General features: G+C 47.0%; 1 protein-coding gene across 1 annotated transcript; it reads right to left on the bottom strand.

Moving 5' to 3' along the window:
- Positions 1–287: 287 nt before the first annotated feature.
- On the bottom strand, positions 288–26294 carry HSF5 (heat shock transcription factor 5). The gene is made up of 6 exons (XM_048966949.1): positions 25763–26294; positions 21885–22256; positions 14452–14549; positions 10332–10853; positions 5925–6090; positions 288–1920 (listed from the first exon to the last, which is right to left on the bottom strand). Exons 1-6 carry the CDS (start codon positions 26292–26294, stop codon positions 1853–1855), a joined length of 1758 nt encoding a protein of 585 aa, XP_048822906.1. The 3' UTR covers positions 288–1852.
- Positions 26295–26679: the final 385 nt, after the last annotated feature.

Genomic DNA, 26679 nt, shown 5'->3' with positions numbered 1-26679 from the left:
AATCAGGGTATCATGATGGAAATCGGGATAGCAGGAAAAGCTTCTCAGAAAGAGTGGTGCTGCGGTGGCACAGCTGCCCAGGGAAGTGTGGGGTCACTGCCCTGGAGGAGCTCCAGAGCCGTGGGGACGTGGCACACAGCAGGCACGGTGAGATGGGTTGGACTCGGGGATCTCAGAGGTATTTTCCAACCTTAATGATTCTATGAAACACAAAGGATTTTTTCCAACCACGGTTTGTCCTTTGCAACTCAGAACACACACGGAAAATACAGATGCAACATCCATAGTTCAGTTTCAAAGTTTAATTCATTGCAGATTGCTGCAGCCACGCCGTTTGAGCAGGGCTATAAAAGAGCATTAAGTGCCAAGTCTTCTAGGGGCAAACAGGAGGAAGAAGGGTAAGTTGTGAAGTTCCCTGTGTGCTGTGCAAGAATTAAAGAAGTAGCAGCTGCAGTCTGGTAAGGCTGAAGTCACTTAAGCACCATCTCCTTACAGCCCAAACCCACGAGGGAAGTGATGGAATCCATTTGGGAAGCAGGACTTGGATGCATCCACCTCACCCCTCACTCTTCTCAGCGGCTGGAGTTGCACTGCACGGATGTAATATACGATACAGGAGAACAAATCTGAGGACAACCAGCATAGAAATGTTCCCGCCAGCCTTGACCTAAAAGCATCCCCAGACTGTATTTGTTTGGACGGCTGGTGAATAATTAAAGGCTTTGCCTCGGCTCATCCCACCACTCAGCACTCACTTGGGACATCCTGCCCACGGCCGGAGGCTGCGCGAGGTCCTGCAGGGTAGAGCTGGGGTGGTCTTGGCCACTTCTCCCTGCTCCTCTCGTGTGTGTTTTGTTCAGGACTGGCTCTAATTAATTTTTAAAGAATATGAGCATGGATGAACCAGCTAAATTTATGTTCTAAGCACTCTTTCATGTACGTTTCCCTGACAGTATAAATAAAGTCTGTGCCCCCTTCATCCTTCAAACAATATTTTAACACAAATGCATAGCTATTCAAAACTTAAAACTGCTATTAAATGCGATTGTATTTATAGTGATGAGAATGTACCTAAGACCTATTAAAGTACTAACACAACACATAACTTACCATCACAGAGAGCATCGGAACCAAAAAGAAGTTACTAAAACAGAAGACTTCTCCTTCAGTGCAGGAGATGAGCAGCTGCTGTGTGTAATGGATACCCACTGGGAGGGCACACTGCTGAACAGAGCGCTGCTTTAGGAGGAAGAGCATTTCCTGGGTAATCGCTCAGAAAATTAGCTCATCTCAACTACAGCAGCTCTCCCCAGCCCCTGACCCGTTCAGACCTGGAATCCTGTGACTTCCCTACGCCTTTGTTTCATACACAATTCACACAATTCCCACTGCAGGGTCGCAGTGCGACTTCAAGCAGAGATGGTGAGAGCGGCGCAGGGCGCGCTGTGGCTTCCAGCAACGAGCAACAGGAAGATTCTGAGCACGGCACGAAGCACAGCTTGTTTCCCAGTGAGAAAGGTTCAGACAAAGCTCTCAAGGTTGTTCCAGTTTACGGGGAGTTCAAGTCTGAGAAGATGAGCAGCTAATAATCAGTTCATATTAAAAGTTCTGACCGCTCGATGCTTTGTAACTTGTCAGCCAGAAAACGTCATGAAAGAGGTGTGAAAAAAAAGCACGGGGTGACCAATATCCAACGGAGTGAAAGTTGTTACAAAATAGTGCCTTTTTTGTCGGTGTTCGTTTTTTTCCAACAGCTGAAACGATGCAAAGTGCTGCCGTGTGCACAGCGCTGCAGGACGAAAGAACCCAGCTGGCAGCTGCTGCACGTTTTCACATACTTGTCACCCACTTCTCACTCTCTTATTTCTTTCTTTGGAAAGTGCTCCTGCTTGCAAGCGACATCCACCAGCAGATGGAGATCTAGGAAGAAAAGGAAATAACGAGTAAACATCAGTCTGCAAGTTTTGCTCAGCGTCACACGTAGGGATTGCAGTTCTAGCAGGTAATGTGGAACACGGCCTGAGAGGCTGCAACAGCAGGATTGGAGATCTACAGGAACAGGAATTGTTCTCAGTTTGCAAAACTTTGTGTAAAACAAAGAAGAAAAAATAAAAGTGATTTACGTGCCCATTCATGCCATGGTAGAATGGAAACATTTCCAGTGTATGGCAGACAAAATTCAGCGCCTTACAGCTCAAGGAAAAGAACAACAGCATGAAGTCGCGACAGGACCACTACCCTGGTGAACTTCCATCCCACAACAGCTGCATTCTTGTCTTAGGAAAAGAATTCCAGCCCCCTTGTTCTGTGCTACAAAGTACCTGTGGAAAAGGCGGCAGCTCTGTGCTTCCTCCAAAGCAGACTGCTGGGAGCAAACCCTGAAGAGCAGCCTGGATGCAGAAGGGAGGCAGCTGGTAACAGCACAACTCCAAACTGCTTAAGAAACAGCATCCAAGAACCACTCATCCAAACCAGACTGGCAGTTGAGCTGGAGCAAGAAGCTGCAGTTCAGACTCCTGAGAGCACCTCCTGCTCCAGGACATGCTGCAGTGCCCCTGGGCCAGGCCTGGCCCTGCACAAACACCTCTGTATGATTTCACCTCATCTTACTAGGAATGCTGGATGAGTGTAAGATTATTTTTCTCTGGAAGGTGCAGGAAATAATTCAGATGAACATGATAGCATGGGAGACCTTTGCTGAATGATGATTTGCCCTTAGCAACTGCACTTATAAATCTATCTGCAGCAAATGAGAGGGAATGCATAGTGGCACAGCTGTAGTGGCAAGGCTGGTGGTAAATGTCCAGGGCACCTTGCAGCACAACAGGGACGGAGTCATCAGAGCCAGTGGCATCTCAGTATTACGTCTGAGCTCCTGTGCAAAAACAGATTGGAGGAAGTTGCCAGACTGTATGAAGAAAAGGATCAGATAAGTCACCGAAAATAATACTTTAAAAAAAATAGCCGTAGAGGAAGAGAGCTTTTTCCTAAATGCATCCGGATGCTTCAATTCAGAAGTAACCCCACCTGCTCCATTCTGAGACTGCTATTTCCAGAAAAAAAAGGCTGCAAACAAAAACCTCTCCAGTGAGAATTTGATCCTTCTTATGTGCACTCTTAGAAGAGGAAACACAAAGTGCAGACACTAGCTCCACTGCAGAGTCACTGGGAGACTCTCGTGCACCTGTGGAGAGCAACAGGAGACAGGAGGGGTGCAGTTTCTATCAGTCTCTGTCAGTCGTTTGTGAAGGCCAGAAGGACACCTGCTGCAGGTATAGATGCTGCAGACAAATTTATTCCACACTAAGCTGACTCACCTACCCCAAAAACCCCAGTGTATAGATGAGCTGAACAAGCAGGCAGTCAATACAAGGAGAGACTCGCTATCAGCACCTTTATAGCCGCGTGCTAAGGTTGAGCCAGAGGGGCTGAAAAATGTGGTCCCCGAAAGGTGTGAGCCACCCCTCAGAGCTCCATAAACCAATAATAAACCTGCCAGGTACTGCAGAGCCGTGCCAACACTCCATGAAAGAGTAGGAAGGGAACAGATGACACAGCCCACTCAGGATGATGGATCTGCTGCAGCTTCTGACTCTCTGAAGGAGAACTCAAAAGCAGTTCTGCTCTTAACAAAGGAGATGAGGTCCTGCTGTTGGACTGTGATGTGCAAAGACAACCAGCATATGAGGAGTAAGGATACGCTTGAAGGAAACACATTTAAAACATTTTGAAACAAAAAAAAGAGCAGGGTACTTCACCCTTTGTGTAATTACCCTGTGTTAATTACTTTCACTTTCATAGAACAATAAAGCCTGAACAGCTTTGAGAAGTGACTAGAGAATTTGATGGAAGTAAAGCTCATGGAGGTCTTTTTTTTACTTAATAGCACAAAGATGTTTTTGGAGGCAGGACACAGGACAAGAGACACTCTTCCTCTTCACCTCTGTTTGACAGACATTCCTACCTCACCGTGTGATACCTTGAACTTGGTGTCAGCACACAGCAGAGACAAGGGAACAGTGTCACAAACCTACTGAAATAGATGGAACGAGATGGAATGTTGTGCAGCAGGATGCGTGTCAAACGGTGGGCTCAGGCAGCACCCAAATGGGCACCCAAAGGAAAAGAGGAAAACTGCAGGACTTACGCTCAAAGGACATGTGTGAAGATAAGAGGAAGCAGAGACAGCTGCTTTAAAACAGTTTTGGATCACACACGAAAGACAGCAGTCACAATCCAGTAATACAGAAGGAATTGCTTACCCCTTTCCAAGGACTCCAAAGGAGGTGATCTCCAAGTAGAGATTCCTCCTTTGTGACTGCCAGCCCATAAATGAGGTAGGGAGGGGTGCCCTACCTGTGCTCCCAGGGCTGGCTGTGCCCCTTCACCAGGTGCTCAACCACTGTTCAGGCCGTGACCTCACGCCTCCCACACAGACATGTTGTGAAGAACCCCTTGGGAATGGTCACTGTGCCCATTTTTAGCTTAGCAAGGTAAAAGAAGAGGATGTGTCCAAAGACACACAGAAGAAAGGAGGTACAGACAGACAAACGCAGAAGCTGACAGAAGTCAGCTCACACTTGAACACGTCTCCTCCAGGCCTGCAGGTGGAACACAGGAGATGGGCACTGCATCTCCAAAGCCATGATCACCTTATTTACTCTGGGACAACTGGACCCTGATGGTGTTTGGTTCACGTGTGCTGTCTGTCTCCATCCTCTGTCCTACCAGCCCTGAAAGGTACAACAGTGGAGATGCACCCCCGATGACTATCAAGTTTCCCAGAGTGCTACTATGCTAATCACTGCTAATTATCCAATTAGCATAGCAATGTTTCATTTCTGTAGAACACTCCCATGGAAACACTTTCCAAACACTTTCCAAAACGTTCCTGCAACTTCACAACCGTTAAGTAAATTTGTTCTTCTTAATCTCTGCAATTAAGTATAGTATATAAGTACAACACAAGTATAATATACTTTTCTTAAATAAACTTTTGCTGTAGATACAAAAACTAGAAGCACACTGGCTGTCTGTGCTATCAATAAGGGGGCCAGAACTCTCAGTTCTGCATTTTAAACAAAAGTTCAAGGTGGCATCCAATTCATTCATTCATTCATTTTATAGCTTCCAGATAAAAAGACGTTATTCCTCACTTGCACATTTGAAACTGATGGGCATGTGAGCTGAATTATTAACTAGCATAACTGGAACCTGGAAACCACCCTTTGAAGTGAGGAACGGCTCTACAGCCTGTTCGATGATCAGCTGTGAGGGAAATGGCTTCCCCAGCACCTGGATGCCACACCAACTTTTCCTCCAGGACGGATCTGAAGTAGCCTTGGTGTCCTCTCATGTCTCTCTGTCGTGAGGATGTCGAGGTTTTCCTTTGGTTATTAGATTTGGTGAACTGTTTGGCCTCAGCTGCTCCCCTACTTGTTTCTCTCATGTCTGTCAGCAGACACAGCAGCATTCCAGAACACAATTTTTTGTCAGCTTCTACACTTCATGAGTTCGTTGGTTTTTGGTTTTGTGTGTGTGTGGCTTTTTTTTCCCCCCTGCTACTTCAGTTGTCATTTCATTACCCAGTCCTTCCCTGTGGCACTGCCATGCTCCAGCACACATCTCTATGGGCTTCATCTCAATACTGTGACATCAGTGTTCCTCAGACAACCCCCAGAACAGCAGGTTTCATCTACTCATAATTTGTACTCTTTCCCACATGAGCAATTGGTGTGTCCCTCAAAGGGTGTCAGTAAGTACACTCGGAGGTTGTACAGAAGCAGTATTTGAACTGAAGGTACAAAGAAATACATTGCAGACAAGAGCTAACCTGGTCTGACTTCCCCTTTCTGTAATGGCCAGTTTCAGAGCAGCTCTATTGCTAATCTCTAAAAAAATAAATAAATAGCATCTCTTCTTACCTGGGGACTTGTACTCCTGTGAACTGTTTCTCTTCTCTCTGTTTCTGGTTTTTGCAGATGAAACAGTGCTTCCTACAGGTTTGTTCTCAGGCCCAGTTTCTGGAGTGAGGCATCCCACCTCTTGTGTCTCCGACCTCAGGAATGGACACTTAACACCAGCATCCACCTAAAAAAACACAGCAAGGGAAGCAAAGATGACTCAATGGTTTCTTTTAATCACTTCAACCGAACAAATAAATATTTTTCTCCACTCCAAAAGGACATCTAACAAGTGCTGAACAGCACCTCATGGACTGTATAAGCGTTTTTAGCTCAGAGTCAAGGTTGCCAGGTCCAAAGCCAAGCTCTTACAAAATGTCTTATTAAGCAAAACATGAAGTCAGAAAGCCAGAACATGAAGAGTGCTTGTACTCACAGTGTCAGCTTCGCCCTGTCACCACACCAGGCACGACAAGTGAAGCAGAAGAAACCCAGGTGCACTCACTGGTACCAACAGCTGCATTGCTAATGACAGATGTACCTGGACAGCCCAGCAGAGCTGTGTGATGCAAAACTGGGCAGGTGAGCAGTGCCCTCTGCCTGGAAATCTCACCCCACCCCATCAAATTGGTAAGACATTGCATTATAATGTTGTTGCTTGCTTTTTGGAGCCCTCTGCTGCTGCTCCACATGTATTTTGCAGGCAACCATTTCATGCACTTGAGTATTTCTTTAACAATGTGGCAAAATGTGTAGCTTTAATAAAAAGGAAGAAAAAGCCAAGCAACCAAGCTATGATTCTGTCCCAGTAAGGAAGTAAAAATAAGCACAATTAAGCACCTGGAATTCACCTTCAGACAGAAAGATGTTCTCACTATCATCTGTTACAGAGCACTGAGCTCTTCTGCAAATATCCTACCAATCAACATCATAAGATGAGGGATTGTTCAGAGCCTGCAGTGTTTCCTTCTATGAAGGCAAAAAAAAAAGCTTCCGAAAGCTGGTATGTGTGTTAGCAGAGGGCAAAAGGTCACACAGGCAGTAATAAGACATCAGCAGTTCCAGAAATCACTCTCTCCTTCTTGAGTCTGCTCAGCATTAAACATACAGCAGGCAACATGCATGCAGATTAACAGAGATACAGACAGATTTGCTGTCGAAGCTGCACCTCAGTTTTCCAAAAGGCCTGTGCAAACACAGCATCTGAAATGCCCAGGCAGACAGAGCTCCCCCTGGAAGCCCGTGGACTTGCTGGCCATTCAGTCACTTCTGGGCAGAATTTGCTCTTTGAAATGTGTTGTCTGTATGTACTGCATTAGTAGCATTCATTAGCTAATAGGAAAACCGTCTGGATGGCTGTGCCTTTTTGTCTGCCATCGGAACACAGCTTCTCACTAAGAGTAAAAGCAAAGAGAAGGAGGGAGGCCTGTAGTTCATTATCTCCACCAGACAGAACGCGAGTTCAGTCCTGAGACAGAGTCTTAGGAACAGGGAAGGCTGGCAGGGCGCAGAGCAGGTACAGACATCAGCAGCTGCAGGTCACACTTTTCACACATGACCGGAGCCCTTCCATTCCTGTTGACTTCTCTGTCATGAAGCCTTCTAGGGAAAGGAGCATGCAGCGTTCCCTTTTCTACTGCCTATGTAGGATCTTACCCACCAACCCTTCCAACAGTCTTTTGTGAAACTGGCAATAATACAGTTTCCATCCTAACAGCATCAGTCTAGCCCACATAAATCTGGTTCCAAAGCTTCTTCATTTCTTTTATTTTTGTAAGTGAACGTGCTTCTCATTATGGCTTTGCCACATCTGCAGACTCCTCACTTGGGCCCAGCACTGCTGCAGCTCCATCCCGAATGCTGCTTGGCAGAGAATCAAACAAAGCTACCAAAGCTGACAGATGTGAAAGTTTTGCCTTTTCACTTCACTTATTGAAAAAATGCCAAATTGTTTGCAAGAAAACCCACCCTGCTGTGCCTCAGTGGTTACGTGACTCCAGTGCCCAGCTGGAACCACAGTGAGAAACGTTAATAAGATCAGCCCCTGTCTCACACAAATGGGGTTTGCTGGATTTACCCTCCCCAAAGCAAGCAGGAGTTTCAGCCTTTGGCCAGGGATACTACAGAGGAGACAACACAGGAGGCACATTCCCCTTGAATGATAGACGTGCTTCATTTCCACTTTAAGAAGAAAGCATTTCTTGTGAGTGGATTGAAATATGTCCATCTGAGGCCAAAATGTGTAAAAACAAGGACACTTGTCCTTCACTGAGGTGAAGATAACAATGCTGAACCTGGACTGTTGAATGCACTAAGACCTTTCATGCAAAGAATTGCTCTTTAATTTGCTGTTCTTTAAGCCAAGCAGCAGCACAAAGCAGGTGAACAGCTTTCAGTGGAGAGGACAAGGCACAACAGCTGCCCCAAAACTAACCAAATGATAGGAAATATTGCGAAAGAAATAGAGAACAAAATATCAAACACCTCTGCATCCATTGTTTTCCTGCAGCTTCAATGTGGCGTGCAGCCATGGTCTCCTCATTTTAGAAAGGATTTAATAGAAACAGAAGAGGCTGAAAGCAAACTCAGAGATCCATGGAGCAGCTGCCATGCAGAGGATGCTACCGGAGGGAGTCTGGAGAGCAGACTGCTGGGAGGCTGCGACAGACTTCCCAAATCACAACTGCGTGGAGAAAGAGGCTGGAGGGAGGTGACTGATGAAGCTCTTCATCAGCACACAGCGAGCAAAGCATCTCTTTGGTCAGAGCTACAATTCACGTGGCTTCAAGGGCGGACTTCAGCCCAGGGAAGAGAAACTGAACGTCAGGTACGCAGCATCATCCCAATTTCCCACTGGAAATACAGGGAGCAGTGCCCTGTTCTGGGTGCAGGTTGTTCTTGCTCTTCCCTCAGCATCAGGTTACAGCTATTGTCTTCAGGCCTGACACCGGCAGTCAGGCTTTGATCCGACCCAGCAGAGCTCTTCTGATGTTCGTTTATTAGCACCAGAGGAATTTGCTCCTCCTCTGCTGCTACACAGAGGAATAAAACAGCCTTACCTGCATGGGCAGTATTGTACCATCAGCTTGCCTTGAATTCCACGACACTGTGCTACTGAGAACTGTGGAAGCCTTCCAGATTCAGGGATAAGGAAGAGAGCAAATAATGTAGGAGCCCAATGGATGTACAAGCATAGGAATCTCCTTTGGAGAGTTCTGCACCTGCCATGATCCCAGGCCCTGGAAATACCACTGGAGGAGAGGCAGCTGTGGGGTCAGTCGAACCCTGCCTCCAGATTGGCAAGGGGAGACAAGTAAGAAGTAGAATACTCCTAACAAAAAGAGCAAAGCTGTCAAACAAGAGACCTAATAGTGCCCAAATTTCTCTTCAGGACAGAATAATCATAATCCCCAGCTATTTAACCAGTTGACTTCCAGAGAAACAGACTGTGGCCAGCACCAGCATTCTCATGCAGGAATAAGGGAATAAAAAAACCCCACAAAACCCCACATCTTCCTCCTCCAAACCGCCATGGCTCATGCATTGAATTCATGGAATCATATGTTAGAGTTGTAAGGGACCTTTAAAGGCGTCTAGTCCAACTTCTCTGCAGCAAACAGGGACACCCACACTCAGTGCTCAGTGCCCGTCCAGCCTGGGGAAGGACTTCTCCAAGGATGGGGCACCACCTCTCTGGGCAACCTGTTCCAGTCCTCCATTCCTAACAAGAAAGCCAGGCCCACAAAGTCCCCAAGTCTTTCACAAAGGAAAAGTACACTTCTAAAAATGCTGATCCAAAGATGCCAAAGCTGAAAACATTTAAACTGTGGTCAACAGTTCAGATAATGAATGGGAACTCCCTAATGAGCAACGAGCACAACACAAGGAAGTGCTCTTCCCTACGTGAGGCTGAGTAACTAGCTTGATCTCTGCAGAAACTTGATCAGAATGTACATCTCTTTCTCTAAATGTACCCCTACCATTGTATCAAATGGTAGGTATCAAATCAATGGTACCAAATGTACCATTGTGCCTTCAAATACTCTTTTTTTATTAAAGGGTAAAGGAAGTAAGTTGTAACTCAAAAAAGCTACCACTTCATCACTGTCAATACAACTGCACTTTGCATTTTTCCCTTGCAACTGAGTGGCCTAAGTGGGCAACCATAGGCCAAGTTTTGGACATCAGAATGGCCAACATGCCATTCACAAGAGATACTTTTCCACTGCCTTTTAAAAAGAACAGTTTTGGTTTTTTTTTTAAACCACACTTTACCAAACAGATTCTTCACTATCCATTAAAGTCCTAATTAAAGAACTCTTCAGTTCTTAAGAATGCAAAAAAACTTACAGCTATCAGACCACAACCCAGCATTCCTACTGAACGGTGCTATCTCCGAACACAGGTTGTTTTATCTTCGTTGCTTACCTTCTGTGGGCTGAACGACTGTGCTTCCCGAACAATCATGGCTGAGAACTGGGCTGGGAGGTGGTCTGGCTCTTCTCTCAGTTTTCCTTGTGCTTCCTGTGTGGCCGCAGGTTCTCGCTCTCCCTGAGCAGCTGCACATTCTACAGACGCAGTGCTGTGCAGAGCATACAAGTATTCCGAGGGCTGTGACAGAGAGCAGGCCACCTCTTGGTCTCCCACCACAAACGATGCAATGTCTGACACCACAGGGATGAGAGGTTCCAGCTGCCCTTCGTCATCCGAAGGTGGATCGTCGTTCTCAGTATCAGCTAGCAGCTGTTGGCCTCTGTTGGGCTGGGGGCTTGACCACTGGCTCTCCACAGGCTCCACTTTCACTGTTCCAGCTTTCGGTGACGAACGCATTTCATCGACGATCTGAAACACAGCTTCCAGATTTACTTCCGTCTTCTTGCTTTCATCAGTGTGGTACAGCCAGTTAGAGGGCAGGAACTCAACTGCGTAAGGTGGCTGCATTGGAGGACTCTGGGAGAAACAAAATAAGGTAAATGTGTCTTTCCAAACAGTATGACAGGACGTGCAATGGCTCCGCAATGTTCTGTAAATGAACCTGAGCAACCAACAGAAGAGTCTGTAAATTCAAAAACATGAAAGCTTGTTACTTGCACCTGCAGGTTTAATTAAGAAAAGGCTACTGATTTGGCTTAGTTTTCATTAACCGCCTTACAGCAAGCTCACTTTCTTCTGTCTGCCATCTGTTCTTCACAGCACCCGAGTACTCTTTGAGATGCATGGTCTGCACACCCTGTGCATTGCCAGTGAACATACAGCCAGCTGTTCAAATCAGAAACTTCTAGTCTTAGCAGGATCTGTGGAGTCACACTAGAACCACTCCTTTCACAAGCAACATCTGTGATGGAACAGGACAGAGCGCATGTACCTGACACCAGATCCTCTAAAGCTGAAGCAATCCTGCTGCGTACAAAAATAACAGAAACCACAAGATTTTTAAGCAAGAGAAGAAGGTACGTAAGCTGTAAATGTGCACAGGGAGAACCCAACACGAGGAGCTCACACTACACACCGACAACATCTTTTCCCCCTTCTGTCCATATACACACTCACACAATGAGTGATTTCCAAGGACACTCCTGTCCCAGCACGAAAGGGACTCCAGAAAACAAAATGCTGCAGGATCTGCCCGTCTGTCACAGCCTCTGACCAGACACCCCCCAGTCTCACAGATGTGTGACTCAATGTCTACATAAATCCATACAGATCTCCAGGCTGGAAACACCTCTCAGAGGACACACAGAGGCTGCCTTCGCCACCACAGGACTGGTCTGAATGCTACTGAAAGACCTCACTGGAATGACATGACTAGATAATAGGATGCGATGAGCAACATAGTGATCTTTTTAAGCAGAATTCACATAAATCAAAGAACTTTCAAAGCAGAAAGAAGGCAATTGAAGAGTTCCAAAAGCAGCTAGTCCTACCCAAAGGAAATGACAAGTCACATTTTAACAGCCTCTGCCTGTACTGCTATTTTTTTCTGGATGTTGGCCAGATTTAAAGAATAATGGAAGGGTAACAGAGCCTGATAAATAAGCAATATAATGACTTTGAACAGAAAAATGGGTACTTCTACAATACATCCTTACTTTGGAAGAGACCTAGTAAGAAGGATTAGTCTTTAGAGCTGATTTTCCTCAAACATTCTGGCTGAGGTAAGGGGCACTGAGAAGCTATTTCAGAAGATGAATACATTAGAGAACAGGAAGCCACAGGATTAGGAAAGTCACAGAAGATCAAAAGTCACTGAAGCATCTGGTCTCTGAGCAGCACGAACATCAGAAGTCCTTGAAGGAAATACCACAAACAGATGAGAGAATATCAAGATCCCTTCTCCTGGGTATATGAAGACAAGTCCTGTAGCTGACTTATGCAGTCGTGCTGGTCTGCAGTCAGCTATACACTTTTAGGGAGAAAAACAAAAAAAGACAAAACCTTGAATCTGAGAAATTTAGGTTAAGCAAAATCTTTTCATTGCCAGCTTAATACTTTTAAGACACGAGTTTGAACTTAGTTACCTTCGTGTATTTTTTTTCCAGTTGTACTCTTTAAAAATATTAACACAAGAGTTTTCTTGTTTTTATTGCACTGTTTATTTATTGCCTTAACTAGCAGGATTTTAAGGAAGATTTGGGTGAACAAGTCAACTGCCCATGCGTGAGATCAGGCCTGGCAAAAGGAAAACAAAACCAAAAAGGCAAGTAACCAGTCAGCCAACCAGCACACTGCAACTTCTGCCTCTTCCTTGTGGAACTGAGCTTCAAGCTGTTAGAACACACAGCCATCTTCCTGGCTGTGCTGCAGGCTCTAGCATGCATTTCCAGCAGGAGAAGATGCCCGCTCACAGCTCAGTGTCGTGCAGAACCAGAGAAGGCACTTGGCCTGGTGGAACCTCATCAGGTCCCCATGGATGGCATCTCTCCTACCACTCTGGTCTGTTCCAGTCACTTGTTAACTCTGATAGCTTGGTATACATATACTGCTGCTTCTGAAGACCTGTACCAGTGGTTCCTGATGGCAGCACAGCGTCAGGGGAGGACGGTCAGCACTGCAGCTGGCCACATCCCTCAGCAGAGGCTGGGGAAGCATCTCCCCAGAGCACACAAAAGGGGAAGTGATTATTCTTCACAACTCCTTGGAAACCACAGGGAAATTGCAGCCCCCTGCCCCATCACTGTGCTCCAGGACAGGCAACCTACACTACACCAAGACTCACAAAACTTCACAAGTTCTATTGGTCTATTCTGTAGGATATTTGTGTTACTCTGCTCAAGAGAGCAGGCAGAAGCAATCTGGGATTACCCTTGGGCTGTTCACACACAGGAATACCTTCCAGCATCCTCTGCCCAGATGCATCAACAGCTTTTGGCCTGGGATCCCCTGGCTACAGTTGCATTATCATCACAGCATTCATCAGCAAGCAGCCTGAATCTCTTTTGGCTCTGCACACTGCCCATGAGCTTGCTTCTTCAAACAAATCACTTTCACTGGGCACTTTGGACAGTGCATTTATTCATCTAGCCCTAATTAACAACTCTCTTGGAATGATTTGCTATCCCAAATGCAACGATAAGAATTTATTTGATCATCGCTTCCCATCACCCAGACTCATTCCTATGCCCTAGCTGGAAAAAAAAAACTCCCACAGTTCTCAAATTTAAAGTCAGAGGACAAAGATGCACCATGTGCAAAATTAATATGAGAGTACGAGTGGCACGACTGGCCAGTGACCATTTATGGACCCACACCAACACAATATTCTGGCTGTAACATGAGCACCTTGGATAAGATGATATTAAGAAAAAAAAAAAGTCATGAATAAAAGACAAAGGTTGATATTTGCAAGACAAGAAACTGGATAATCAAGCTTGGGTAGGTAAACCCTTTCTCAGCATACAAAGCATAACTTGCTTCGCTTGCCTCTGTGACAAAAAAAAAAAAGAGTATATATATTATTATCTAATACAAAAGTATTGCAGCCTTGCAGTTTTACTTAAAATCTTTGGCAATTGATAAGGCAGCTCCTCCAAATAAGGTGCTTTCTATAACTTGGGTGACAATGCAGAAAAAACTGAAGTTATTTTAATAGGGCATCTCTGAGGTGTGGCTGGTCCCAAAAATCATCTCAGTTCTCAGTCATTGAATGAACCTGCAGAATGCTGCCTGGGATGACATAACAAAACATAACAAGAAAGGAGCTCCTTCCCAGTATTCCCATAATGTTACAGAAATGCATTTTGTCCAGGCAAAGTTATTCTTCAAAGATAAATGCAGACTTGTTAACTAGAACAAGTTCTGGTGAAGTCCAGCACAGATTTCATACAGAGGAAAACACTGCACCGAAGGGGAGATCCACCACAGTGCTACCTTGGAACCTGCCCAGGCATTGCCAAAGTGCCTCTCCAAACCTTCAGCGTTCTCTGAAATAAACCCTGTAAAGCACTTCCCTTTTATTTTCTCAAGTAGATCAGTTTTCTAATTTTCCAGTGCCCATCACCACCCATCCAGCTCCCCCTGCTCTCACCTGATGGCAGCACGCTGCACTCACCTGGAAGAAGCTGCAGTGGCTGTAGGTCAGAGCTGTGGGACTCGCACAGCAGGTCAGAGGGCTGATGTGGGTAGCAGGGGAGCAGCAGGGCAGAGCAGCTGCAAGAATTCAAACACAGTGATCAGACTTCCAGAATCTGTGCTTGGTGTGCAGAGTTCTATGGCTTCCTTTGATTAAACAGCTCAATAGTTTAGCTAACTAAATGCCAGCACTGCGTGATCTCCCAAATGATTTTATGACTGATTACTTCACCTGAAAAACATTTGTTTTATATATATATGAATATGAATGAACACATATGTTGTAAAATGGACATACACAAACTTAGAAACTTCATAATCACAATTTTTGCACACTGTTATCACCTCTGTTGTTATCACCTCTTCTGTTTTCTCCTTCCACCACAACAGGACACAGAGAGGGGATTCACACAAGAAAAACACACGTGTGCATGCATACATACTGGAATTAAAGGGCCACTGCATCCTAAACAGCATCTTTGTGTATGAGGCATTGTTCTGCAGCTATTACCTTTGGGGACATGCAGAAATAGTTAAATTAAAAGCAAAGGCCTCACTTGCATGACAGATAACCTCTAAAACTGCCATCATTTTGAGAAAAATAAACGTTATCATGTTCAGTCCAGTGACTGTAACAGAGACTAACAAGGATGGAGGTAGTGAACAGATGAAGTTTACTTGCAGTGCTGGGAACTGACATGGGATTCCACATAAGGCAGATGTTACAATAACCAAGCGTGATCTTTTCAGAACACCTGTTCTTCCTGCCCTTTTCAATGAGAGCTGGTGGGATTCTTGTGCAGTTTACAGCAACAAACAGGGGAGAACAACAAAGATAAAGCCAGTGGGCAGCCTCCTAAGCAAGCATGGTATGTGCTTATAATTTGCAACTGCAAAAGCTCATTCTGAGCGACTCTATGATCAAATTCAGACCTCCTTCAGGAGAACATCCTACGACCTGCAGACACATCCCTGCTCTGGATACTGCCATAAAACAAAACAAAACTTGGTTTGGGAATATTTCACTCACAGGAATCTCCAAACTATGTTGACAAACTCGGAACATCAGAACAGCTTCTGAAGGACTTCTGGAAAAGCAATGGCAAAGAAGTTCCTTCTAACCTACTAAAGCAACCCTAAGGAGAAGCAAACACATGAAGACATTATCTTCTAATGAAAAAAGAGGAAGGGTGTGAAGGGAAGAAGTGCTTGTGAGGTACTGCATAAGTGAAACACCAGCTGAAGATCACTTTCTACAAAACACGACAAGATAAATGGCAGCACTCTTGTCACAGCCAGCAGCACTAAGAGCAAAAGCAACTCGTGAATCAAAGACATTGCAACGTTTGTAAGGCAAAGGGGGGAAAAATGCTGTGCAGGGCACGAGAAACCGGTGACCGATTCTGAAGGGGAGAACTCACACAGAATGGTTTGCTCTCACAAGGATGCATTTTTGGCAGCTCGCTGACAGCAGCAGCGGTGCCTGTGCACTGTCACAGCATGCACGACTGAAGGCACGTCAGCAGCAAACCCACCGTAAGACAGAACAGCCCTACCTAAAGTGCCACCACTGCCCATGGTCACAACAGGACATCCATCACACATCCAAACAACTCTAAAACTGCTGGAGATGTATTTACTGATGAGCCGTGCTACCAAAGGTGGAGGTGCCAGTTCATCCAGAGTGCTTCATGCCTTCAAATGGAATCAAGGTGCAACAAGCTCACCTGCTTCTCTCACGTGCCTTATCGTTAACTGCAGAGATTGAATTTCTGAGCTCCACTGTCCAAGGCACAGCTCATCTAGCCATACCCACAAGGAATCATCGGAGGAAGCACAGTCTGCTCTGCAATACTGACAGCAAACACAGCCTGAACATTAAAGAGACGGGGATAAGTGGTATCTTATGGAATAAATGAATATGGATTGAACGAATTAAGAAGGAGATACAGCCTTTTTAAATAGAGCGGAGTAAGATGATCAGCCTCAGAATAGATTCGGTTTCTGTCAGAAAACAGACATACTGCTGCCCATAAGAGCCAGAGATGGAAAATTTCTCACGGTCTACAGGATCCAACGTGCAGAGCATGAACACAGCTTACACAAATGGAATTGCTGGCAGTGGGACCGTAACCAACCCAGCGACAAAAGCCTCAGGACAAGTGGAGAGCAATGAAAACGCAGAGCAAGGGAAGGGCTGAGCCATGCACTGTGAATATCCCTGCACAGATGTTGAATGACTGTATTTCAAACGTGCTGAACATACATACCCATACTCAGAGAGGTCACAAAGAACTTAAAGGGAATTATTTAGAAGCACACTAATAGAAATACTAAAAGGAAAGACAAGTCAGAAATCCTGGCAGTTGAACAAGAAAAAAGAGAAGAAAACAGAATAGAGAATGAGTTGACACCAGTGAGTATGAGATGAGAATGAGTCAGTAAAATACTTCATTTTCAAGAGAAGTCACCCTTTGCTGTTGTCTGGAGAGACCTGCAGTAGGCAAACGAGCAGAGATATTGGTGATCGTGTTGCTGTGATGGTTGCTAATAACAGCAGCTTTTCTCATGGCAGAAAAGAGCAGAGCCATGGAAAAAAAACCTCTGTGAGGTCTTCCAAAGCCACCACCTACCAGATAAAGCTCTGTGCTTCAGAAAAGCAAACTGATTTCATGTGGAAAACGACAGGTTCTTCACTGTCTGCCAGTAATCAGGAGCCAGATGTTGGTGTTATGGTGAATAGCTTCAGGAAAACATCAGCTTCACACTCAGAAGCTGTCAAAAAGATTCCCAAAGCCACTAATGAAACAGACATTGTTGTGAACTGCGGAAAGAGAGGAAGATTATTATTGACTGCATGAACTTCTGATTTACTCACACTTTGACTACTGTGTGTCTTTTTGGAGTCTCCATCTCAATAAGAAATGAACACAACTGGAAAAGACCACAGGAGGGCAATGTGAAGGATGCACCAAACACTTCCCTGAACAAACAGCCGAGTGGGGCTCTGCAGCCTAGAGAAAATGCAGCAGAAACGTTCAGAGTCAAGAATGGTGCAGGGAAGGGGACAGAGATAGATGGACAGTATGGAAAATGATGTAACACCTGGCTTTGGGAAAATAAACACTTTTACAGGGTTAGGAGGGATCCCATGCAAACATTTGTTCCAAGGCTTCCATAGCCACAAGTCACCACAAATAAGTAAATCACACAGTCTCTTCAATAGGTCACCTCTCACTCTTTTGTCCAAGAATAAAAAAACAGATTACAGCGAAACACAAGAAATTACAACAATGTCCTACGTAAATTGAGGCACTCCATTAAGCAAATTGGAAACCATTATGACAAAATGGAAACTCTTACCTTACCTCTCTCTCTCCTCTTGAGATAATATTATTTTACATGCTCACAATGTTTCAGTCGACAAGAACAAATCAATCATTTATGCCTTTGCTGAAGGCATAAAGGCTACAGTTATATCAGCAAATTAAATGCATCCAGATCCATTCTTGGGCACAGACTCTGCTAATTTTCACTAAAATTTCTCACTCTCCCTGTCATAACAGCTACATCCCAACAGTCTCTTGGAAATGGTCCTACCTTCATGCTAAGTGCTGCTTTTCAAGCATGGTGCAACCAAGCTAACAATCTAATGACAGGGTTGATGCAGCCTTGAATAATCACAGTAATGTCTCCAAAGATCTGGCAGAAATTGGAGAACATACATCATCTCCAGGTACTCAAGGGTGCAACAGACATCAGTAAGCAGCCAACAGGCTGACGTGAGCCAGCAGTGTGCCCTGGTGGCCATGACAGCCAATGGTGCCCTGGAGTGCATTGCACACAGCATGGCCAGCAGGGCAGGGAGGAGATCCTCCCCTCTGCTCTGGGTCCAGTTCTGCTCCTCTGTTTCAAGGCAGATTGGGAACTGCTGCAGAGAGCGCAGGGAGGGCTGCAGAGATGGTCAGGGCCTGAAGCATCTCCCTTACAAGGAAAGGCTGAGAGCCCTGGGGCTGTTCACATGGAGAAGAGAAGGCTGGGGGGGGATCAGAGCAGTGTTTATCAATATCTAAAGGGCCGGTGCCGAGCGGTTGGGGCCAGGCTCTTTTCAGTGGCGTGCAGCAGCAGGACAAGAGGCAAAATAACAAACTGGAAGGTGAGAAGTTCCATCTGAACATGAGGGAGAACTTCTGGGGTGCCAGAGCCCTGAACGGGCTGCCCAGGGAGGCGGAGGAGTCTCCTTCCTTGGAGATATTCAAAACACACCTGGACGCTTTCCTGAGCAACCTCCTTAGGGAACTCTTTGGCAAGGGGTTGGCCTGAAGAATCTTCAAAGTTCCCTTCCAAAACCTACGGTTCTGGGATCCTGTGTTAGCCAAAGGAGATGGATGAGGCTGACACTCTCCAGCTTTTTCTGTTCCACTTGAGCACAACCTACACGTGAAACACTCAGGAAGAACGCTGCAGACCACCCTGCCAGTGCATCCTTATCGTGTCACATCCCTAAGCTATGCCTAAGGAAAGCTAATTACTCATCATACAGCTGGGTCAAGAAATTACGGAGAGCACCTGTGCCTGTTCCTGCCAAATCAATGAGCACATCGGGATGGGCCTGCAAACAGCAGCTGTGCAAGCTCTGATCTTCTACAAATTAAAGAATGAAGGAAACAAGGATGACATCCAAGGTCTCTTCCTTAAAGAAAATGGGAGCTGTCTTAGATATGTAAGTAGGATGGATTGCATTGCCACTGCGTGCTCTCCCAGTTTCCAAAACTAGCTGTCTGTGCTCTCTCTCACATAGAAACAGACTCAACAGAAAGATCTGTCTTCCAACAGCATAGATCTAAGAAAGCTGGATTGACTCAACTTCTGGGAGGTGCCTGTTTCTCTCTACTGACTATATATGTAATCTAGACGACAAGCCCAGGCATATACAAGTGAATATTATACATTCAGATGAATCTTAAGCAAGATAAATCCTACTACTAGTTTTACAAGTGCATTACTAATGCATCTAGTCTGCTTTTCTCAAGGGAAAATGTGGTGCTATTTATGCTGTTTTAAAACAGACACTGCGTTTTCAGCTGTTTACTTATTTTAAGAAGCCCCCTTTGACCAAGGCATATGTGAATTTTAAGCTTTCATTTTATCCTTACAGAGGATGTATCATTCAGAATAACATAACTGCTCCTGAGCTGTCACTCACAAAAGGTTGCCACATTTAAACAAGCTCTACAGCCACAGCTGTATTCAAAAGGCACCACTGGCCTGCAGTGCCAGGTGGCATCAAGAACTGCTATTTCTCACATGGGCTCATTGCCTGACTTTCCATTACTGGGATATTCTGATGATCAAACTTCACTACACTCCTCTGATGCAGTCCCACAACTCTCAAATGCTCCAGTAGTAGCAAAAGATCCAGATGAACATCTCCTGTTTCAGTGCCTTCTCAGTAAGAATCATAATGAGAAAAAAACCAAGGAAATCTTTTTGTTGCTTAAGTTAACAAACAAATTTGAACACACACAGAGATGAATCTTTTCACAAAGCCCAGCGCTGATTTAATTTAATAGGACTTCAAAAACACGTTCATTAAACATGAAATGAAAAGAGCTCCAAGAATGAGCATGCATTCTCCAGCCCCTTCTCTTGTGAAATGCATTCTTTAAGATGAACTATCACCTTCCAAATAAGCTAATCTTGGTTTTGTGCTCTCAAGATGAAGGAAAGCAGACTTTTCATGTATACATATGAAAAAATAGGCTTTCAGCATTCTGTATGCTGTGAGGTACAGAAAAAAGGATAGCAGAGAGATGAAGAGGTAGACAGAATCAGCAGTAAGAACACTGCCCAAAGTGGCAGAGAAAATGAAAAGATTTTTAATGCTGCCTATTGAAATGGCAAACCTTTCTTCTCAAAAATACTGAAGAGTTTACTGAAATTTCAAAAGCCTCGGCCTCCACAACGTTCTCTATTTGAATCACACCTGAATTATTACGCCTTGCAAAATGTGGAATGCTTTTACTGTGCTTCCCATGCTCTACTTTTCCCATGGTGTTTCAAAGGAGAAAAAAAGGTTTTTTCAACAGCATAACTGATTTCTTCTTCAAACTTTTATAACTCCAGTGGAAGAGAACAGTGTCACCCAGCTCCCTCCCACTGCCCAGCTCCTTTGCTGACCACAGAAGAGGTCTGGAGGAGTAGTGGAGATAGAGACATCTAGAACTGCAGGTGAGCTGTACCCAGATAGAGACAAGAAGGGATCGTCTCCCCTCTTAAACTGTGCTCTCAGCTCACCCTGCTCCTGGGAGGAGACGTAATGACTGCAGCTCGCAATGCAAACTCTCTGCACTGATCTCTGTAACACCACAGGGCAAGGAACACGTGGCAAGAAGTTCCCTGCTTCTTAAATCTTTACAAGTGTCCACAGGATTTGCATAATTCCTCAGAATCCCTCCTTGACAAGAAGTGTAACGGAACCGGTGGCTGCTGTCTGAAATGGAAGCGAATGCTCCCAGCAGAGGCCTCAGAACACACAAAAGACAGGGAGATTTCACTGTGTGCTTTTTGGAGAGTGACAGCAGCCACCGCATGCAAGGTTTCTAAACAGGGATATCTGACTCAGTGAAGGAGCAGCTGCCAAGGGAGGAACGGGCAGAAAGTGAGAGTAATCACTGAGCCTGGGTTTGTCCAAGCCAAGAGTCACGGTGTTCCGGGTTTCAGAAGTTCCAGGGAAATAAAAAAAATAAGAATAAACAAAACAAGCGTGTTTTTTTCCAGTTCAAGGCAAGAGCAGAAAACAGGAGAACAACTTGCTTCAATTCTCCTCTAGAAAAACAAATCCCAAAAACTTGTCTGAAGTAAGACTGAAAATTCTAGCAGCAATGCTTCAGACAAAAGGAGGTAGTGAAGATTTTTGTAGCCCCCCCGTCTGCAGCACACAGAAATACACTGCTGGGGAAGGAAAGAAAACGGGGACAAAGATTATAGAGCAGAAGGAAACACTCTGCAGAAGATTTGCGGCTGATCTTTGGCTTTAAAAAGTTACTTGGGAAAAGATGAGAGCAAGGAGCAGTGTGATACTTTTCAATAAGTCCTCTGTGCCTTAACGCCATCCCCGTCAGTTTTTCTTAATTAAACATTAAGGAGAAAAAGGGAAGTTAGGCTAACAGTTAGGCTAACAGCCTAGGTGCAGACAAATGTTCTCCTCCTCACCCTTCAGCCTCTGGAGGCTGTATGGAAAATCACCAGAGGATACCAAGTCTGGAGGGAGGGCAGGAATACGGAACTGAAAATGCTGTAAAAGTCTTTAAAAGTCTTTACAATTTCTAATTCTCACTGAAACACACACGACGGAGCACTGTGAAAAGTGCACATATATATATATATGACTTTTAGAATTCTTTTTCTTACCTGTTGGATAATAGGCTTGTGAGTAGTGCAGGGGAGACGTGTAGCTGCTGTACTTTGCAGGGGAAGTGGCAATGGCTTGAGAGACCTGCTGAAGTGGCACAGGAGAGGCACCGGACTGCAGGGTGTACGTGACCTCTGTCGGAAGCCTCTGGAATATGGGGAAGGCAACCCCCTTGTCTGGGAGGGCTGCGGACGCCTTGTGTCCTGGGAGCAGCCCAAGGGAGCTCTGCCACGTTCTGGAAGGGATCGGAGTCTGATCCGGGATTTTTGCTGGTAAGGAGCTGAGGCTCTGCGGGGAGGCCGAGATGTAGGAGTAAGGAAACAAGCCGTCCCGTTGGTAAGGCCGATGGAACTGTCCTGCAGCCAGCAGCCCTGCATCAGGCACAAAACAAAGCAACTGTTAACGACAGGAGTTGTCACAGGTAACGAAAAGGAACACGAGGAGCCAAGGCCCTGCAGCGCTCTTTGGGAAGGCAACCTCTGCCACAGTGCACCTAACCCACAAGCTGATCCTTCCACCCCAATGCCCGGTAACAGATGCAGTGACAGATTTATTGTTGGGTCTGAACAAAGCGAGGATATAAAAGCAGCTGCTTCCTCCCAAGCGTCCTGCCTTGCACCAGCCTCTTATTCTCCAGTACGAAAAGCACAAGCTGCAAATTAGCACTGGAGGAAGGCAGAGCTGCAGGTGACTTGGCTTCTGGGTAAGTGACAGAAGGGCACCAGTGCTAATGAGAAAGGGAGCAAGCGTTAGAAGTAACCTGATAAAAAAAGAATAATGATTTGTCCTTCAGATCAGGCAATACTGCTTACAGGTTGTCATTTACCCCCAGTGGGTTTTGCTTTTTGCTACTGTAGTTTTCGTAACTCTTTGAAGTGCTGGCATTCTAGGCCAGATCGCCTCCTTTGCCAGACGATGCGCTGGCCTGGTGCGGGTTCCAATATTTCTGCAAGAACAAGCAAGTCCTCAAGAAGAATGAGAAAGGATGCTACAAGCTCAGCAATTCGTTCGTAGTTCATTATTGGGTAGGGCTGTAATAAAGGATATCCTCTCTGAAATACACAAACTCGCCTTGATTCATAAGATCACTTGTCATTCCTACGTCGACTTTTTCCCAGTCAGCTCAACCACTTCAGTTTAGACTAAGGCAGCGCAAACAGTTCTGCTGTTTTATTTCCTTCCATCCATCTCTGGGTTGTTATTTTGTGAAATGTCATCTGCTCTTACACTGTGGCAGCACAGTTTCTGTGAGAGGTTTTCTGACATTCTTGCAACACTGGCCCAGAAATCCTCATCGAATTCAGGGAAGTATTACTGTGCTTGTTCAACCTCGCAGCACTGCACACAGCCGTGCTGAGCTTTGGAACAGCCTGCATCAAACCAGGCTTTCTGAAAAACAGCCTCACATTTTGCTCTTTTGCTCCTCTGATAGGAACTGATCAGAGAAATAGGGAACACACAGCCACCGGTCTGCAAATTCACATCAAGTCATGAAGAATCACTAAATACACACTGCTCGTCCCCCAAAATTCACTCAGAGCTCATGCACAGGGCTGTTTATTTCCAGCTCAGTAAAAACAGAGAATGAAGAGAGAAGTCCTTTGTTTGTATTTTACATGTAGATGGGGAAGTTAAGATAATGTGGTTTAACACACAAACAAGACATCATTGGATGTTAGGGTACAATGTGCCAGCTGCTTTACAGGAACTGTTCCTGGACATTTAACACGAGCTATATGTTGCAATGCACCTGGAACAGAGGGACACTTTGCAAACAGAAATATCTTCCATCTATCAAATTACCTCATGTTTGCTGCAAAGTAAGACATGCCCCTAAATAGCACAGCACAGAGCACACGGGGAATTGTCAGCCTGTCAGAACTCGACTGCCATAAGAACTGATGTTTTCTTTGTTCTTTTTTTTCTTTCTAGAAACTCAGGCTGCTAGAGCAAACACCAGCTAACAGCAGGGGCAAAAACACACCCATAAAAGGGGTAATGATTTAACGGCTGTATTTTTCTTAGGATTTACTCCATCCGTGGCCTGTATTACACCGGTCAGATCTGATTTCACTGAAGTGGTAGAATGACAGAATCATTCAGGTTGGAAAGGACTGAGATCCCCAAGTCCAACCCCCACCATGCCCATAACCACATCCCTCGGCGCCACATCTCCACGGCTCTGGAACTCCTCCATGGACGGTGACCCCACAGCTCCCTGGGCAGCCGTGTTGGTGTCTGATGACTCTTTTGGACAAGTTTTTCCTAATATCCAACCTGAACCTCCCCTGGCACAACTTGAGGCCATCCCCTCTCATCAGAGCACTTTTACTTGGGAGCAAAGGCTGACCGCCATCCCCACCACCTGCTTTCAGGCAGCTGCAGGCAGCAGTGATGCCTCCCCTGAGCTCTGCCCCACTCTGACCCACCCCAGCTCCCCCAGCCGCTCCCATCAGACGCGTGCTCCACAGCCCTCACAGCTCCATTCCTTCTCTGAACGCACTCCAGGGTCTCTGTCTCTTTCCTGCAGTGAGGGGCTCAAAACTTAATAATGTTGAAAAAACAACAACAGAAACCCTAAATGTTTTCAGGCCTCAGTATCAAAGCACATTTCCTCCCTTCTGAAAGGTTTGCTTTTGTTTTGTCACTGTTACAGGTGTAACTTCGCGCACAGCACCCAAAACACCACATGAGTTACATGACAGCTCCTACTGGAAACAACCACAGAGCACAGACATCCAGAGCTCCGATGGCTGCATGCAGAAGCGGCGCTGCTGCCTGCTTTATGCCCTTATGGTTGCACAGCCCTGGTCCACCTCAGAATCACCGAATCACAGAATGGCCAGGGCTGGAAGGGGCCTCAAGGATCACGAATCTCCAACCCCCTGCCACATGCAGGGCCACCATCCTCCCCATTTCATAGCAGCCCAGGCTGCCCAGGGCCCCATCCAGTCTGGCCTTGAACACCTCCAGGGATGGATGGGGCACCACAGCCTCTCTGGGCAGCTGTTCCAGCACCCCACCGCTCTCATAGTAAAGAACTTCCCCCTGACATCCAACCTCAATTTTCTCTCCCTCAACTTCAAACCATTTCCCCTTGTCCTGTTATCTACCCTTTCAAAGAGTTGATTCCCCTCCTGTTTGCAGGCTCCCTTTAGGTACTGCAGGCTGCAATGAGGTCACCCCGCAGCCTTCTTTTCTCCAGGCTCAACAAGCCCAGCTCCCTCAGCCTGTCTTTGTAGGGGAGCTGCTCCAGCCCCCTGATCATCTTTGTGGCTCCTCTGGACCCTCTCCAACAGCTCCCTGTCTTGTAGTGGGGCTCCAGACCTGGACACAGCACTGCAGATGGGGCCTCACAAGAGCAGAGCAGAGGGGGACGATCACCTTCCTGTCTCTGCTGGCCACCCCTCTGCTGATGGACCCCAGGACACCATTTGCCTTCTGAGCTGCAGTGCACACTGCTGGCTCATGTTCAGCTTTTCATCCACCAGGACCCCCAGGTCCCTCTCCACGGGGCTGCTCTCAAGCACCGCTCCTTCCAGTCTGTATGGACGCCTGCGATTTCTCCGGCCCAAGTGCCAAACTCTGCACTTTGCCGTGTTGAACCTCCTCAGGTTCACCCTGCCCACCTTTCCAGCCTGTCGAGATCCCTCTGGATGGCATCCCTTACTTCTACCGTGTCAACCGCCCCGCTCAGCCGCACCACCTCCTGCCCTGTCAGCCCCAGAAAGGCCGCGTGCCGTCCTTTGCCTCAAGGCAACCCGAGGTGGCGCGGCCGGGCCGGAGAGGGGATCGCACATCGCACATCGCACATCGCACATCGCACATCGCTCGTCTGCCCCACGCGGCATCTCCCGGCCGCCCCACCGCCGCTCACCGCTCCTGTCTGCCTTGCCGGGCGTCGGGGGCGACGGCGGCGGCGGCTCTCCGGGCGGGCGCTGGAAGCGGTTGGGCGGGCGGCTGCCGACCTCCAGACCGGCCGCCAGCTTGGCCTTATTGGCGCTCGTCATGCGCTTCAGATGGACCAGGAGGTCGGGGCGGTCGCGGCGGAAATGCGGGCTGTGGAAGTGGTGCAGGTGGCCTCCCGAACCGCCGTCGCTCTGCGGACCCGAGCCGGCCCTGGGCGGCGCCGGAGCCGCCACCACCTTACGGAAACCGTACAGGTTGAGCTGGCGGATGAAGCTGGTGAAGTTGGTGGTTTTGAAGAGCTCTCCGACCGCCCCGTCTCCGCCCTGGCGCGGCCCCGCGCGGCCCAGCAGCTCGGCTTCGAACAGCGGCTGGTCGATCAGCAGCCCCTCGCCGCGGGCGTCCCAGCGGATGGAGCGGAACCGCGGGCTGTTCACCAGCCGCCACAGCTTGGCCGGGAAGTTGTTGGGGTTGATGGCGGGGGGCGGCAGCGGCTCCTCCATGGCCGCGGCCGCTCCGCACCGAACGGCCGCCGCGCGAGGGACGCCGCAGGGCAGCGCCGATGCGACCCGAGAGCCGCCAGTCGCGCGGCACCGCCGCCATCTCCATTCCTTCAGCGTCTCCCCGTCCAACCGCAGCCCCGCCGTCCCCTCAGTTCTCCCCCTCGCACCCTCTCAGCCTGAATAACGGCTCGGCGAGGGATGGTTCCTCTGGAGGAGCCCCGGCGCAGGGCTGGGACGGCCGGCTGCCTCCTGTGGGCGCCTCTGGGGGAGAGAGAAACCCCGCGGGTTGCTCCTGCAGAAGGGAGGAGAGGGCGGGTGTCGATGGGACCGGGAGAGATGAAACGGTTGTCGCTTCTGCCCTGAAAGTCCACACGCGGTTCTGGTC

Source organism: Lagopus muta, chromosome 20, assembly GCF_023343835.1.
Source record: "Lagopus muta isolate bLagMut1 chromosome 20, bLagMut1 primary, whole genome shotgun sequence".
Taxonomy (NCBI): domain Eukaryota; kingdom Metazoa; phylum Chordata; class Aves; order Galliformes; family Phasianidae; genus Lagopus; species Lagopus muta.
The sequence above is the reverse complement of the archived record's forward strand: the minus strand, read 5'-3'. Positions and strand labels throughout refer to the sequence as shown.

Bases quoted from the DNA above. Each gene is read 5' to 3' on its own strand.
- HSF5 (XM_048966949.1), bottom strand. From the start codon at position 26,294: ATGGAGGAGCCGCTGCCGCCCCCCGCCATCAACCCCAACAACTTCCCG. The intron at 22,257-25,762 runs GTGAGCGGCGGT...TGCCTGATGCAG, and splicing joins CGGCAAGGCAGACAGGAGCG to GGCTGCTGGCTGCAGGACAG. The intron at 10,854-14,451 runs GTGAGTGCAGCG...TGTTTCTCCCAG, and splicing joins GCCACTGCAGCTTCTTCCAG to AGTCCTCCAATGCAGCCACC.